Source organism: Protopterus annectens, chromosome 5.part0, assembly GCF_019279795.1.
Source record: "Protopterus annectens isolate FY-2018-M chromosome 5.part0, PAN1.0, whole genome shotgun sequence".
Taxonomy (NCBI): domain Eukaryota; kingdom Metazoa; phylum Chordata; order Ceratodontiformes; family Protopteridae; genus Protopterus; species Protopterus annectens.
In genome coordinates, this window is record NC_056735.1 from 826,631,715 (window position 1) to 826,645,052 (window position 13,338).

The 13,338-nt window shown below is 37.5% G+C and overlaps 1 protein-coding gene across 1 annotated transcript in view; it reads left to right on the forward strand.

Moving 5' to 3' along the window:
* MCF2L (MCF.2 cell line derived transforming sequence like) overlaps positions 1–13,338 on the forward strand; it is a 1,071,259-nt gene that overhangs the window by 554,538 nt on the left and 503,383 nt on the right. The window contains exon 6 of the mRNA XM_044071884.1: positions 2,610–2,726. Within this exon, the coding sequence (XP_043927819.1) occupies positions 2,610–2,726 (117 nt within the window). The remainder of the gene's footprint in view (positions 1–2,609; positions 2,727–13,338) is intronic.

The following is a 13,338-nucleotide window of genomic DNA, read 5'->3' on the forward strand; positions in this document are numbered from 1 at the left end:
ATAATATAAATTCTAGGCATTTTTTAACTTATAAAGTAATTATTGCTGTTAGATTATCAGTGCAAAATTATTGAAAAACCTTCCTTACTTTGCAGAAAGACAGTTTGGACTTTAGACTATTATTTTCTATAGCAGAAACACTGTTGGTTTTAGAAAGTGAAAATTGTTGCGCCAATAGGAAAAATGTTATTCTTGTTGGGTTTAATATATGAGTTTTGTCATTTTGGTCACTTAAATGTTCTAGGGGACAATAAACCATTCTATTATTAATGAATTTGATGGACCATTCATTATCAAACCTAATTATTCCTGAATCAACTTTAGTTGATGAATTTGCTCATGGTGTTTATAGAACCAATTCTCTGACCATGTAGTTGAGAATCTTTACTGTTATACACCTTGGTGGTGAATTAGACTCGGAAAGTTTAGGTTTTCCCATAGATCTTAAAGCCCTTTATATACGACATCAAACTGTTTAAAGTTTTAGAACTTGAGATAACCACATAGTTACAAAAAAATCTGACTGTGAGTAATTTCCTTGAAGTTTTTCAGGAACTCCAGATAATTTTTATGTTATTTTTGCCTCCCTTTCTTTTCTTAAAATGTTCAGCTTTATGTATTAACTATGTATTTTACTTCAGCACAATTTTTGTTTAGATTTTTACTCCTTCATTCTACTTTTCCATATAATCTAAGAAGTTATATATGCCCTTTATCACAGTTTTCTGTTTATGAAATCAGAGTTTTAAGTAGTTCAGTCTGTGTTGAAAGAGTTATCCTGAATGAAGTCGTTTTGTGTATTCAGTCTATCTTCAGATAGATTCCTCAATAGATTAAACCATACATTGATGATCTTTTTTCCAGGATGTTTTAACTATGAGAATATTTTTTTTTTAATTCATAATTAATATAGTCTGATCTCGCGGTGGTATTGCTGCGGTAGTGTTGTCGCCTCACAGTAAGATGTTGTCTGGTTCGACTCTCAGCAAGAGCGTCTTCTGTGTAGAGACATGCGTGAATGGGTGTACCTTCATGGAAGATTGTGCATCAGGGCTGGCAACTCAGCACATAAAAATCTACTGCCAATCATTAGCGGACCGGAGTTCCGCTGTGGCGACCCCTAACCGGGAAAAGCTGAAAGACACAACAACATAGTCTGATCTCGATAACTACTCAGGAGAGTTAGTTTGAATGGAAGAAGTTAAGAAAATCCTAATTTCTTTTTATAATTCTAGTGCAGTAGAATTCTGAAGTAAACTGATACCCTGTTGGTCCAGGTAAAACATTACTTCCCAATAAAAGTATTTACTGCAGAGCGTCTCATGTGAACTGGAACTACCTATAAAGTAACTCTGAAGGATGTATTTATATATATATATATATATATATATATATATATATATGTGTGTGTGTGTGTGTGTGTATGGGTCTACTTTATTTACCCGAAAAGGATGAAAGGACCAACAAACCAGAAGACCGACATCCGGAACACTGTCTTTCCAGTCGAGGTAAGTAACCGCTTGGCCATCATGTTGAAATTTGCCTCTTACCCTCGCGGTAGTGCAATCTCAGAGTTGATATATTTAGTTAGGGGGTGTGGAGTACGAAGCCCCCCACATGTGTGGGTTTAATTTTGTTCGGTTTATTATTTTTTTTTGGAATGGCCAAGTGGTTACTTACTTCGAATGGAAACTTGGTGTTCTGGATGTCAATCTTCTGGTTTGTCAGTCCTTTCGGCAAAGTGAAAGTCGGTGGTGTGGCCATTCGGGAAAGTAAAGTAGACCTATATATATATATATATATATATATATATATATATATATATATATATATATATATATATATATATATATATATATCTACAATATAGATATATAGACTTATAGATATAAACATATATATTTTCATTGAGATCTGTTGAATATGAAATACTGAGTAAAGTAAAGGATAGAATTCATATGAAATGCAAGCAGAACTTTGCCATTTTTCATTAATTTTCAGAGATGTCACAGAGTTCTTGGAAGTGCTGCAGATCTGTTATAATTAATAAAATTTGAACATCTTTATCTACATCATTGCCTAAATTAGATGGGAACTTGTGCCTTTCTTATGTATAGTCTTGCATCATATTCTTAGAAGATATAGAATTTGACAAGTTTCTTGTTACAGTTAAGAATACCTACTCAGTAATGCATAAGTAAAACAAAATAAGTTTTTTTAAGGCAGAAATAATAGCTATAATTCTCTGAAAAATATCTCAGATAAGTTGGATCCCAGACCTTGAATTCATTGTACTTCTGAAGAGACTGAATGGTCTTTGCAGCAGTACCTGGAAGCCAGCTTTTTATTTCATACTACAGATATTCAGTTAATATGTTTCATCTGTACATTTGAATTGTATGTTATCTCCTGACATTTATCTTCCCAAATGCAGTGTTTACTTAGAATTGTTGTACTGCTTTGGATTTCTCATTGTCTCTTCACATTTGTCACACTGAGTGCATTTTTATATAATATCAACATTGCGCTAGATATGTCAAACCAGATTTTATCATGTATCACAGATGAGCATTATTGTAATTTGTTCTTCTGTTTCTCTCTGACTGCAGATCATAATGCTGGGTTCAGCATCAGAACTACAAAACTTCATTGACAAAACTCAGCTGACCCAGGATCTTGGAGGCACACTAGATTATTGCCATGATAAGTGGATTTCTGATCGCACTGTAAGTATCTTCTATTTATTTAAAATAAGATTGCCATTTCACATTTCCTCCTGCAGTAAATGCTGAAATTCTAAAAACAGTGTACTAATAAAGTTATCATACTAGGACACAAAAGTGTTTTGCCATCCGGTCCATCCTATCATGTGCATTAACCCCTTTACATATTCTTCCAATACGTGGGTAAAGGCAGGCTTTTCCCTGCTCATATTATGAATGGAAAGACAGATGAATATAGCAGTATCATAGTGACAATATGTCCTTCAGATGGGTTCATATGTTATTGAAAGATAATGTAATCTAACGGGCGAAACATCGAAATGGCCGCATTTCAAAACTTTTATTGTGGGGGGCTACGCCCCCCCCCCCACATCCCCCACTAAATATATATTCCAACTCTGAGATTGCACTACAGTGAGGAAAGGGCAAATATCCCAATATTCACTGTACTCCGATCCCACAATGCAAACTTCGAAATGCAGCCATTTTGATGTTTTGGCCATTCTATTACGTTATCTTTCGATAACATAATAGGAACCCTCTTCAGATAGTACTTGGCTTTCTATGCCCATGATTCTTGCTCATCTACCATCTTATTACTCACCTAGACTTACAAAAAGCAGAGTGAATGTTATGGTAATATTTTTTCTTGGAGTTTTAAACAATGATTTTGTGTTTTGTGCACTTCTTTTCATAGCACTTGTTTTGGATACTTCATTATATGAAAATCTTTATCTCAAATATTTCTAAGAATATAGTAATGGAGCTTAATCCATTAATGATTTTTGTTCTTGATAGCTACAGTATTAGCATGAATGTCTTTATCTATCACCAGGTTTTTAGTCATATGGCACTGTGAGGTGTCAGTTACTATTTCTGGTTATTACTTTACTATGTGCAGTCAGTTGCGCCCCTGCATGAGTCGATGTATATCCATGTTCCCTTGGTACTTAATTGCAGTTTGTCATTATAACTTTTAAGTCAGTTGCTCCCCTGCATGAGTCAATGTATATCCATGTTCCCTTGGTACTGAATTGCAGTTTGTCATTATAACTTTTAAGTCAGTTGCGCCCCTGCATGAGTCGATGTATATCCATGTTCCCTTGGTACTTAATTGCAGTTTGTCATTATGACTTTTAAGTCAGTTGCGCACCGCACGAGTCGATGTATATTCATGTTCCCTTGGTACTTATTGCAGTTTGTCATTATAACTTTTAAGTCAGTTGTGCCCCTGCATGAGTCGATGTATATCCATGTTCCCTTGGTACTTGATTGCAGTTTGTCATTATAACTTTTAAGTCAGTTACGCCCCTGCATGAGTCGATGTATATCCATGTTCCCTTGGTACTTAATTGCAGTTTGTCATTATAACTTTTAAGTCAGTTAATCCCCTGCATGAGTCGATGTATATCCATGTTCCCTTGGTACTTAATTGCAGTTTGTCATTATAACTTTTAAGTCAGTTGCGCCCCTGCATGAGTCAATGTATATCCATGTTCCCTTGGTACTTAATTGCAGTTTGTCATTATAACTTTTAAGTCAGTTGCACCACTGCATGAGTCGATGTATATCCATGTTCCCTTGGTACTTAATTGCAGTTTGTCGCTATAACTTTTAAGTCAGTTACGCCCCTGCATGAGTGGATGTATATCCATGTTCCCTTGGTACTTAATTGCAGTTTGTCATTATAACTTTTAAGTCAGTTACGCCCCTGCATGAGTGGATGTATATCCATGTTCCCTTGGTACTTAACTGCAGTTTGTCATTATAACTTTTAAGCCTTGCTCAGTGCTCTTGTCTTTCTTCCTAACTGTCATCTGCTGGCCAGCATAGCTCCTTTCTATCATACTTGTTGTCAGACTGAACTTTGTACTTTTACTGGGCATCCAACATGCTGTTGTTGTGGCTCGCTAATCTTGTTCGTCTTTTATCGAGTTTTCCTACCCTGTGTAAATAAATTTTAGACATTGTCCCATCTTCATTCTTATTTGTATTTTTATTCCATTTACTACACCCACTTGGTTTAAAATTCTAGTTTATTTTAACATTTCCTTAACTCATTTCTGCAAACTTCATGATTTGGGTTATGAGCAGTTAGAGCCTCTTCTTAATTTATTTATATGCCAGTTTGCACAAACCTCTTAACTATTTTCTTTGGAATTCTTGCTGGCCTTGTTATGATGTTGATGATGATGATGATGATGATGACAGTGCTGCTGATAGTGGTAATTTCATTTTGTCTTCCTCAGCATGGATTTATAAGTGACTCATTAATACTTCTCTAAAGATGTGACATTCTAATTATTAATATTTAGCATAAATCTTCTTCCACTGTGCCACTCAGTTTATCTTGAACTGTGATGTACATTTGCTTTCCAAAAATGTCATTCCATAGTTATTCTACATTTTTTTTCCTTATCTCCCACATGAATCTCCTCTCAGACGTAGATATTAGATCAGGCTTGAAGTGTCAATCCTTGCTGAATATTACTGAGCCACAGGGTTTTTGTTGATTATCTTTTTATGGCTCTTGCTCACATTTCGTGCCCTACCTCAGCTTGGTAACACACCTGTCCCTTTGTTTTCTAATATCACCTAGGCTGGTGGTCACAGTGATGATGGGCTGAAGCAGCCATACATCCTCATCCAGTGATGTTCCTGTCATTGGCTGTAGCATTGTTTACTCCCTACTGAGTCCCGCCATGTGATTAATTGTTCATGTATTCTTGTACTTTGATGACCATTATTAAGCTTGGTCCCATGCATGTGATAGTATACAAGTGGATTTACCTTATCAGAAGTCATAGTTCAGTTCTACTTAGTGGTAAGTGGTTAGCTGTTACTTACATACATATACAAATGCATGCAGATATTTCAGGCATGGGCAACAGTGCCCTTCTAGCCTGCCAGTATATCAAAACAGTTATTCCCATACTAAGTGTCCAGGTTGTTCCTAAACATACTTAAACGAGGTGTTTGCTTTAATAAAATGTATTAGTCTTTTCCATGCATCAGCTACTCTTTCAGAGAACCAGTTAGCATACTTTTCACTCCTATAGAATCTTCTATATAGGTTGTCTGGTGCTGCTCTACTACTTCTAGATAACCCCAAACATTGCCAGAAATAGTTGTCTCTAAATGCCTCCTTTTAAATATCTATAAGATACACTGTACAAGTTCAGATATTTCAGACGTTCACAATAAATTATTTTCACATCTATGGATGCTGTTTGTATAGCTCCTCTGTACTACTTCCAGTTTACTCATACTTATTTTCTTATAAGGTTTCCATGTTGTTGTTTCATACTCAAGTTTGGGTCTAAGGCTACACCTTGTTTGCTGTAGCATAGACTAAATGCAGACCTGCTTAATATAGCTTTGTTTGTATAACTTGAGCACTAATCCAGACCATCTTTTTTTGGAGAAGGTTCCCCTGCACCCTAGTGGTAGGAGTGTACAGGTAGAACTTGTTTGATCAACAACTGCTGGAACGGGGCTCAGTTTTTAGCTTTTTATTGGTTAATTGGTTTAAATCAGTTTTCTCAATTGCTACTGTTATATTAAAAAAAAAAATACACTGTATGTATTGCCGCTTAGCTAGGCTTAAACTATTCCTGGTGCCATAAAGTCTGCTCTTCATATTTGAGCTCAGCACTTGTTCAGAACTCATTGTAAGCACTAAATAAGCTACAAATTACTAGAGCACTCAACTTTCCTCACTAGAGGAAAACAGTTTTTAGCACTTAATAAATAAGCACCTATCCAGGCATGTCTAAGGGTCAGCTCCCATTGTTTTCTCCTGTCTACCTGATGAATCTGGGCATATTGGGGCAATGCAGCAATTGCCTCATGTACACAGACAACTCTCTCCTCCTACCACACAACACTACAACCTGTGAGAGATGCACTTATATAGCCAAATGGAAGCAAAGCTCTCTTCACCCAAGTCTGGACTAGACAGTCAAGAGGAGAAGGTAAACACTTGCACCGCACCACACTCATCACATAGTCCCTCAAAACCTACACCACCAAAACACACACACAGAAACATGAAACACACACCTACATTCATGGAGGCTCTCAATAAAAATCTGTTCAAGCAACAGAGACCTCCAAAGCAGAAACGCAAGCAAGCTCCACCCCACAACACAATCCAAATGACACATAGCCCACAAACTCAGTGTGCCACTCAAACACAGCCAATAAGGCATAACAGCGTACTCAACACTCTAGTCATAGGTGACTCTATAGTCAGGCACACTAATGTTCCACTCACCAGACTAAACAAGGAGAAAGTTACTGTCAGCTGCTGTCGGGTGCCAGGATTCGCCACATAACGGACGCATACAGGTCACTCCACAACAAGTACAAATATGACTCTGTCATTGTCCATGTAGGTGTGAATGACCTGAGATGTACCTCCCTGGACTACACAAAAAGAGACATGGAGGAGCTCTCCGATCTTGTAGCCCAGGCAGGTATGACCCTAGCCTTGAGTAGCATCCTGCCATCACCCAGAATAATACCACAATACATGGACAAAATGATTGACTTCAACAATTGGCAAATCTTCTGGTGTCATTCTAAGGGGATCCAGTATCTGTCTGCCTGGGACGACATGATCGACAGACCACGATGCTTTGCCAGAGATGGCCTGCACCTGTCACCCTTGGGATTCCGGATACTGGATAAGGCTCTTGCCACCCCTATAGTGCCTTTTTTAGGCAAGGTTCAAATGACATATTCACCACCTTAACAGGTACAAGCAAGCAAAATCTGAGGGTAATGCTACTCAATGCTAGACGTCTAAACCTCAGAATGCATTCACTCGAGGCACTCCTTAAAATGGAGAACATCGACATCTGTGCAGTGACAGAGACCTGGTTCAAGGCTCCAGATAGCACCCCTGCATTACCAGGCTATAATTCATACCACACCTTTCGGCCACCTAACCTGGACTGAAACACTAAAGTCGGAGGCGTGTCCATATTCATCAAGGATATCCACACCTCCAGGCTAGTTGCTCAGCATAATGCATCTGAGATTATCCAAGTGCAACTAACTCTGGAGAAGACCACAATCCAAATTGTAACTTGCTGCAGATCCCCCACCATGCCCCAGGATTCCCAATCCTCATTTCTTGATACACTGGAAAATATTAGAGTACAACCCAACACCCTAATAATGGGCAATTTCAACTACCCCACCATTAACTGGGAAAACTACTCATGTACCAACTCTTTTGCTCAACGTTTTCTGGAATTCATAAATTCTAGTGCCTTGGATCAACTTATCCACACCCTCACCAGGGGCAGCAATATCCTAGACCTAGTCATTACCAACATGGGTGTCCGGTGTTCCACACCATAGGTCAGTTCCTTGTTGGTCAGATCTGACCACAAGCTAATCATCCTAGACATTCACATCCCGCCCCCACCCCACATTAGGGAAACCACCGTAAAAACTTTCTCCAAAGCCAACTTCACTCTTCTTAAGACAGAAGTGGCAAACTTCACGACACCCATGCAGACGGACAATAGAGGTACGACTGCTGAATCCTACACAAATGCACTTTATAAGCACTTACACAAGTGCATGGATCATGCTATCTGTAACAGAACCAAGATGCTATCCTCCAAAAAAAGGAAGCCAATCTGGTGGTCCCCTGCCATAAACAAACTTTACAACAGAAGAAAGAAACTGTTGCAAAAAAGAGTAAAATCCCATGATTGGAGGAACTCCCTGGTGAGCCTCAGTAAAAAGCTGAGATCCCTCATAAAATCCTCCAAAACTAGTTACGAAAACAAAATCACCACTGATTCTAAAGACAACCATAAAGCATTTTATAGTTATGTCAAGACTTTCTATGGCAACAGTCAGATCTGCTCTGAGTTACAGCACAATGGCACTAAATATACAGACCCAACTGATATTACCAACATCTTGGCAGATAGGTTCAGTGCTAACTTTACCCCCCTCTCACCCCATAAAGGGCCCATCTCAATACCGAAAGAATGCAAAGTTCCTGTAATCATGGCTGCGCAGGTAAAAACCACACTCTCCAAAGCCAAGAACACACCATCCATGGGACCTGGCAACATCCCAGGCTGCGTTCTACATGAACTGTAGAATGAACTGGCACCCCACCTAAGCACCATGTTTAATCATAGCCTCACCTCAGGCTTTGTGCCCCCTGAATGGCACCACCACAGACCTCGGGAACTACCACCCCATTAGCCTAATGAGCCTTCATCATTGATCTTATACACAAAGACACATTGGTAATCTCCAAACTCTGGAACCCACCCAGTTTGGGTTTATAAAAGGCAGATCATGTCTACTAAACCTAATAGACTTCTTTGAAGCAGTCACCAAAGCCATAGAAGAGGGTAATGTGGTTCACACAGCCTATCTAGATCTCGCCAAGGCTTTTGATACCATCCCCCAATCTGGAATTATAGACAAACTCACTAAACTAGGTATAAATCCTTATGTTACAAGATGGGTTGCCAGCTGGCTCACTGACAGAACCCACACAGTGAAAGTAGTAGACTCTAAACACAACTTCAGACCAGTGACAAGCGGAGTACCACAGGCTTTGGTTCTGGTTCCTCTCCTGTTTGATATCTACTTTTCTGAAGTACAGGCTAACACAGAAGATCATTGGCTAATGAAGTTTGCAGATGACTGCAAACCAGGAGCCGTAATCAAAACTCCTAACGATGTGGACATCCTACAAAAGGGCCTCACTGAGACAGATGCCTGGTGTCAAAGCCATGGCCTCAAGCTCAGTGCCAAAAAGTGCATTGTCATCCCCTTTGGTAAAAACTCTGTACCCATGAGCTACCACATAGGTGGTAGTCTAATTAACACCGAAAGTGTGATAAGAGACCTTGGGACACAGGTGGACAGTAGTCTATCCTTTAATAATCACATCACCACAGTAGTCTGGAAATCCTTCTACATGGCACACCTCATCACAAAAGGTTTCTCTTCCAGGGAAAAAAGAGGTCATTGTTCCCCTCTACTCGTTACTCATTAGACCCATTATAGAGTACAACGCCCCGTTTTGGTATGTACCTCACAAGATGGCTACAACAACTGGAAAGGCCTCAGAAATATCTCACAAAGAGGATTACCAGCCTCAAACAGATGCCCTACGCAGACCATCTCAAAAAACTCCAGCTTTACTCCATCGCATATCACCTACTCAGAGGCGATCTCTGCCTAACATACAAAGCTATGTCAAACCCATAGCTGTTGGGCATGCTTCACTTAAAGAAATCCCAATCCCTCTGAGCTACACGCTCTAGGAACCTAAACCTTGCCACTACAATAAACAGAACATGCTGTAGGGATAGATTCCTGTCCCAGAGACTTCCCATACTCTGGAACAAACTACCTATCTATATCAAACAAAGCTCCTCATTAGCACTCTTCAAGAAAAATCTTGATGATTGGATGGGAAATAGGAAATTCACCCTGGGGATCACCTCTGTGGCTCTGCTCAACAGGGGCACAGGAAAATAATTTTCTTGGGTGGCGAAAGCCAGGGTACCTTTTTGGCTAGGCTTATATAGGCCCTAGGGACAATAGGCTAGAACCTACCTATGAACAAACTAACAAAGAATTACTTCATCATTTCTGATTTCCTAGACTTTATAAATCTTTTTATACAACCTGTAGTTTGTAGTTCTACAACTATCTTTAACCTATTGTTCATTTTTTAAAAAACTTAAAGCTGGTTATACACGTATACCCAGGCCCTTTAATGAATCTATAGTTTTAATCACTCTGTGCTATATTAAATATCCACTTTTCAGTTTATGTCTATAAAATCTCATATGCTTTGTTGTTGTTGCATGTAACACATGTAATCAGTCTACCCATTTTTAAATCTTCTGCATAATGACTGTAGAACATCTCAGATAAAAAAGATAGATCTGAAAGCCATAACCTAAACAAGCATGGGTCAAGGACAGAGCCCTGTGGGACACATTGACTGTGACCTAGAATTTCAGCTGTCCAGTTGCTGCATGATATTTGCCATGTCCTATCAAGATTTCATCAATCCCTAGTTGTTCTAATTTATTGATCAGTGATTTGTGTATCACTGTAGCAAATGATCAAGTTAAATCTATGTAAATTACACCAATTTTTCATTTATAGGTGTTATAGTCTTATAAAACACCTTGTTACAGGCATTTATTGATCTCTTTTCAGCATATGTATGCTGATATATGTTTTCATGTCCCAACCTTTCCAATTCAGAAAATAATTTAGTGAAAGTAACAGTCTCCATTTTTTTCTCAAGATGAAAGTAAAATGTGTGATTCTGGGTCATGTCTCCAGTCTTGAGGAATCTCCCCTATTTAAATAATCTAGCAAATAACAGCTATAATAATACTGTAAGTTAATTCCAAAGTGCTCTCAGGTCATTATAACTAATTCCATCTCCTTTCTATGTTTTGTTTGGGTCCAGTTTGCATAGTTCTCTTTCAGTGTAATCTAAATTAATTTCAGTTTCTGAAGCTACCCGGATGTTACTAGGACGATTTATCGTCCATTTTGTGTAACTGCTTTGCATAATATTTTGTAAATATATCTATAATCTGTTTTATTTGAGAATACATTTTAGAATCTACGTACAGTTTATCAATTTGTATATATTTATTCCTACCACATATTATGGCTTTATAAAATGGTTTCCTATTATGTTCAAAATTTGTATATAAATTTTCTTCAAAATTTTCTTGACCTTATCTCACATGGTTTATGTTAGTTTATTAAAATGTTAATTTGTTGAAATTCTCATGGTTGAGACCACATGATTGACGAATTAAAATATCAAAAATAATTAATAAATGGAAGAGAAATTGCATGGAGGTTGCAGTACAGTGGAGATTGGGAATGTGCCATCTTCTCCACTGTAATGCGGTCTCTGAGTTAATATAGAAAATTAGCAGGAGTTTGGGGGGGGGCATGCCCTCCTGCAGAAATTCTATTTCCATTTTTAGCTAGATTTCAATATTTTAAGTTATTGAACATGTAATCTCAACCATATGAATTTTGACAAAGTAAAACTTCGATAAATTAATATAAACCCATATCATGCTATATTTGATTTGTCTGTGCAGCTTGTTTATTTCATTTTTCAAAGTTGTAGTTCAACCTCTTCTCCATTTGTTATATTTGTATCTCTCATCTTAATCAAGTAAAAAGTTATTATGGAAATATATCCTCCTGACCCTGTGTATATTCAAACAATTCCTCTTTTACATCTTGCCTCATTACTTCTGCAATTCTTCCACTGAACACATCACTGCAGTTTTACATAGTAACTGTTTTGCTTCCATATAGTCTGTCATTAATCCTCTGTACAGTGATTTAGATTTCATTTTGGCAGAATTATGTAGCAGCAGTTTAACCTGTATAACTCCATGATCACTAAACATCAACAGTGGTAAAACTTGACATGGAGTAAAAGTCATTTTGTTAGGAAAACAAAGTCTAGTATTTTCCATTTCCTGGTATTTTTTTTACAGTCTGAAGCAATTGTAAATAATGTCCTTACTGACGTTGTCATATCAACATTATTAGATCTGTTTATGGTAAATTTAAGACCCCAGCCACCATAATTTTTCACTCCTGTGTTTTCTGCAAAAAATGTATGAATTCATCTGTGCCATCAGAGCTTGACTTTGGTGGTGTTTACAGTCACAACAATTGTAATCTGTTCCAGGGTTATCATTATTACCAAAGTTACACAACCTACAGTATTGTTGTTATCACTGAATACATAATCACAGGTGTCATAACAATTTTTAATCCCTATCATTAAACTGCCACCTGATTTTTTTGTTAGAATGTATTCATTCTTTGACTGAACTGGTTTCTCGTCATTGTTCTTTAACATGTTTCCCAAGCAATAACAACATCAATTTTGTAGGAATTTATCCACCTTTTCAATAAAAAACTGTATTGCTAATGTTCCTAGCATTAACAACCATCAGAGATCCCACCAAAGTTAGTTTCAACTGTTAAATTTCTGACTTTGCCAAAATCTTGTCTTGAGTTAGTCAAATACTGCAATATATCTGCTGCAAAAATTATCTTTCCTTGTCTTGACAAGTGCATGCCATCCTCTCTCTATATATATATATGTTTAACCAAAATTAGATTTGGATGTTCTTCCATTTTAAAAATCAACCATTTTTTCATGGAGGTTTTTACCCAAGAAAATCTTTTTGTTAACACTGATCTGACTGTCCTTTCTATATGTGATTTGTGAAAAATGTATCCTGTCACCTGTATAAGCTATGCTGTATAGGAGGGCTGTAGGTTTTCCTACTAACAGTCAGAGAGTCCTTTCAGATGAGATAATTTATACCATCATAAATAAAAACAGTTCCACACTTCCTTAATTTAAGGCATGCTAAGGCCTTTCTCACAACCTGTATTTTTGCTCCTGGCAAGGATAATGCTATTTGATATTCATTATCTTCTCTGTAAAAACTAGTATCAGTTCCTGTAATAATTGAATCTTTAATTACATAATTTCTGATCTGATATGAAGAATCTCCAACTTCTAAATTCAATAATATCTGATCTTCAT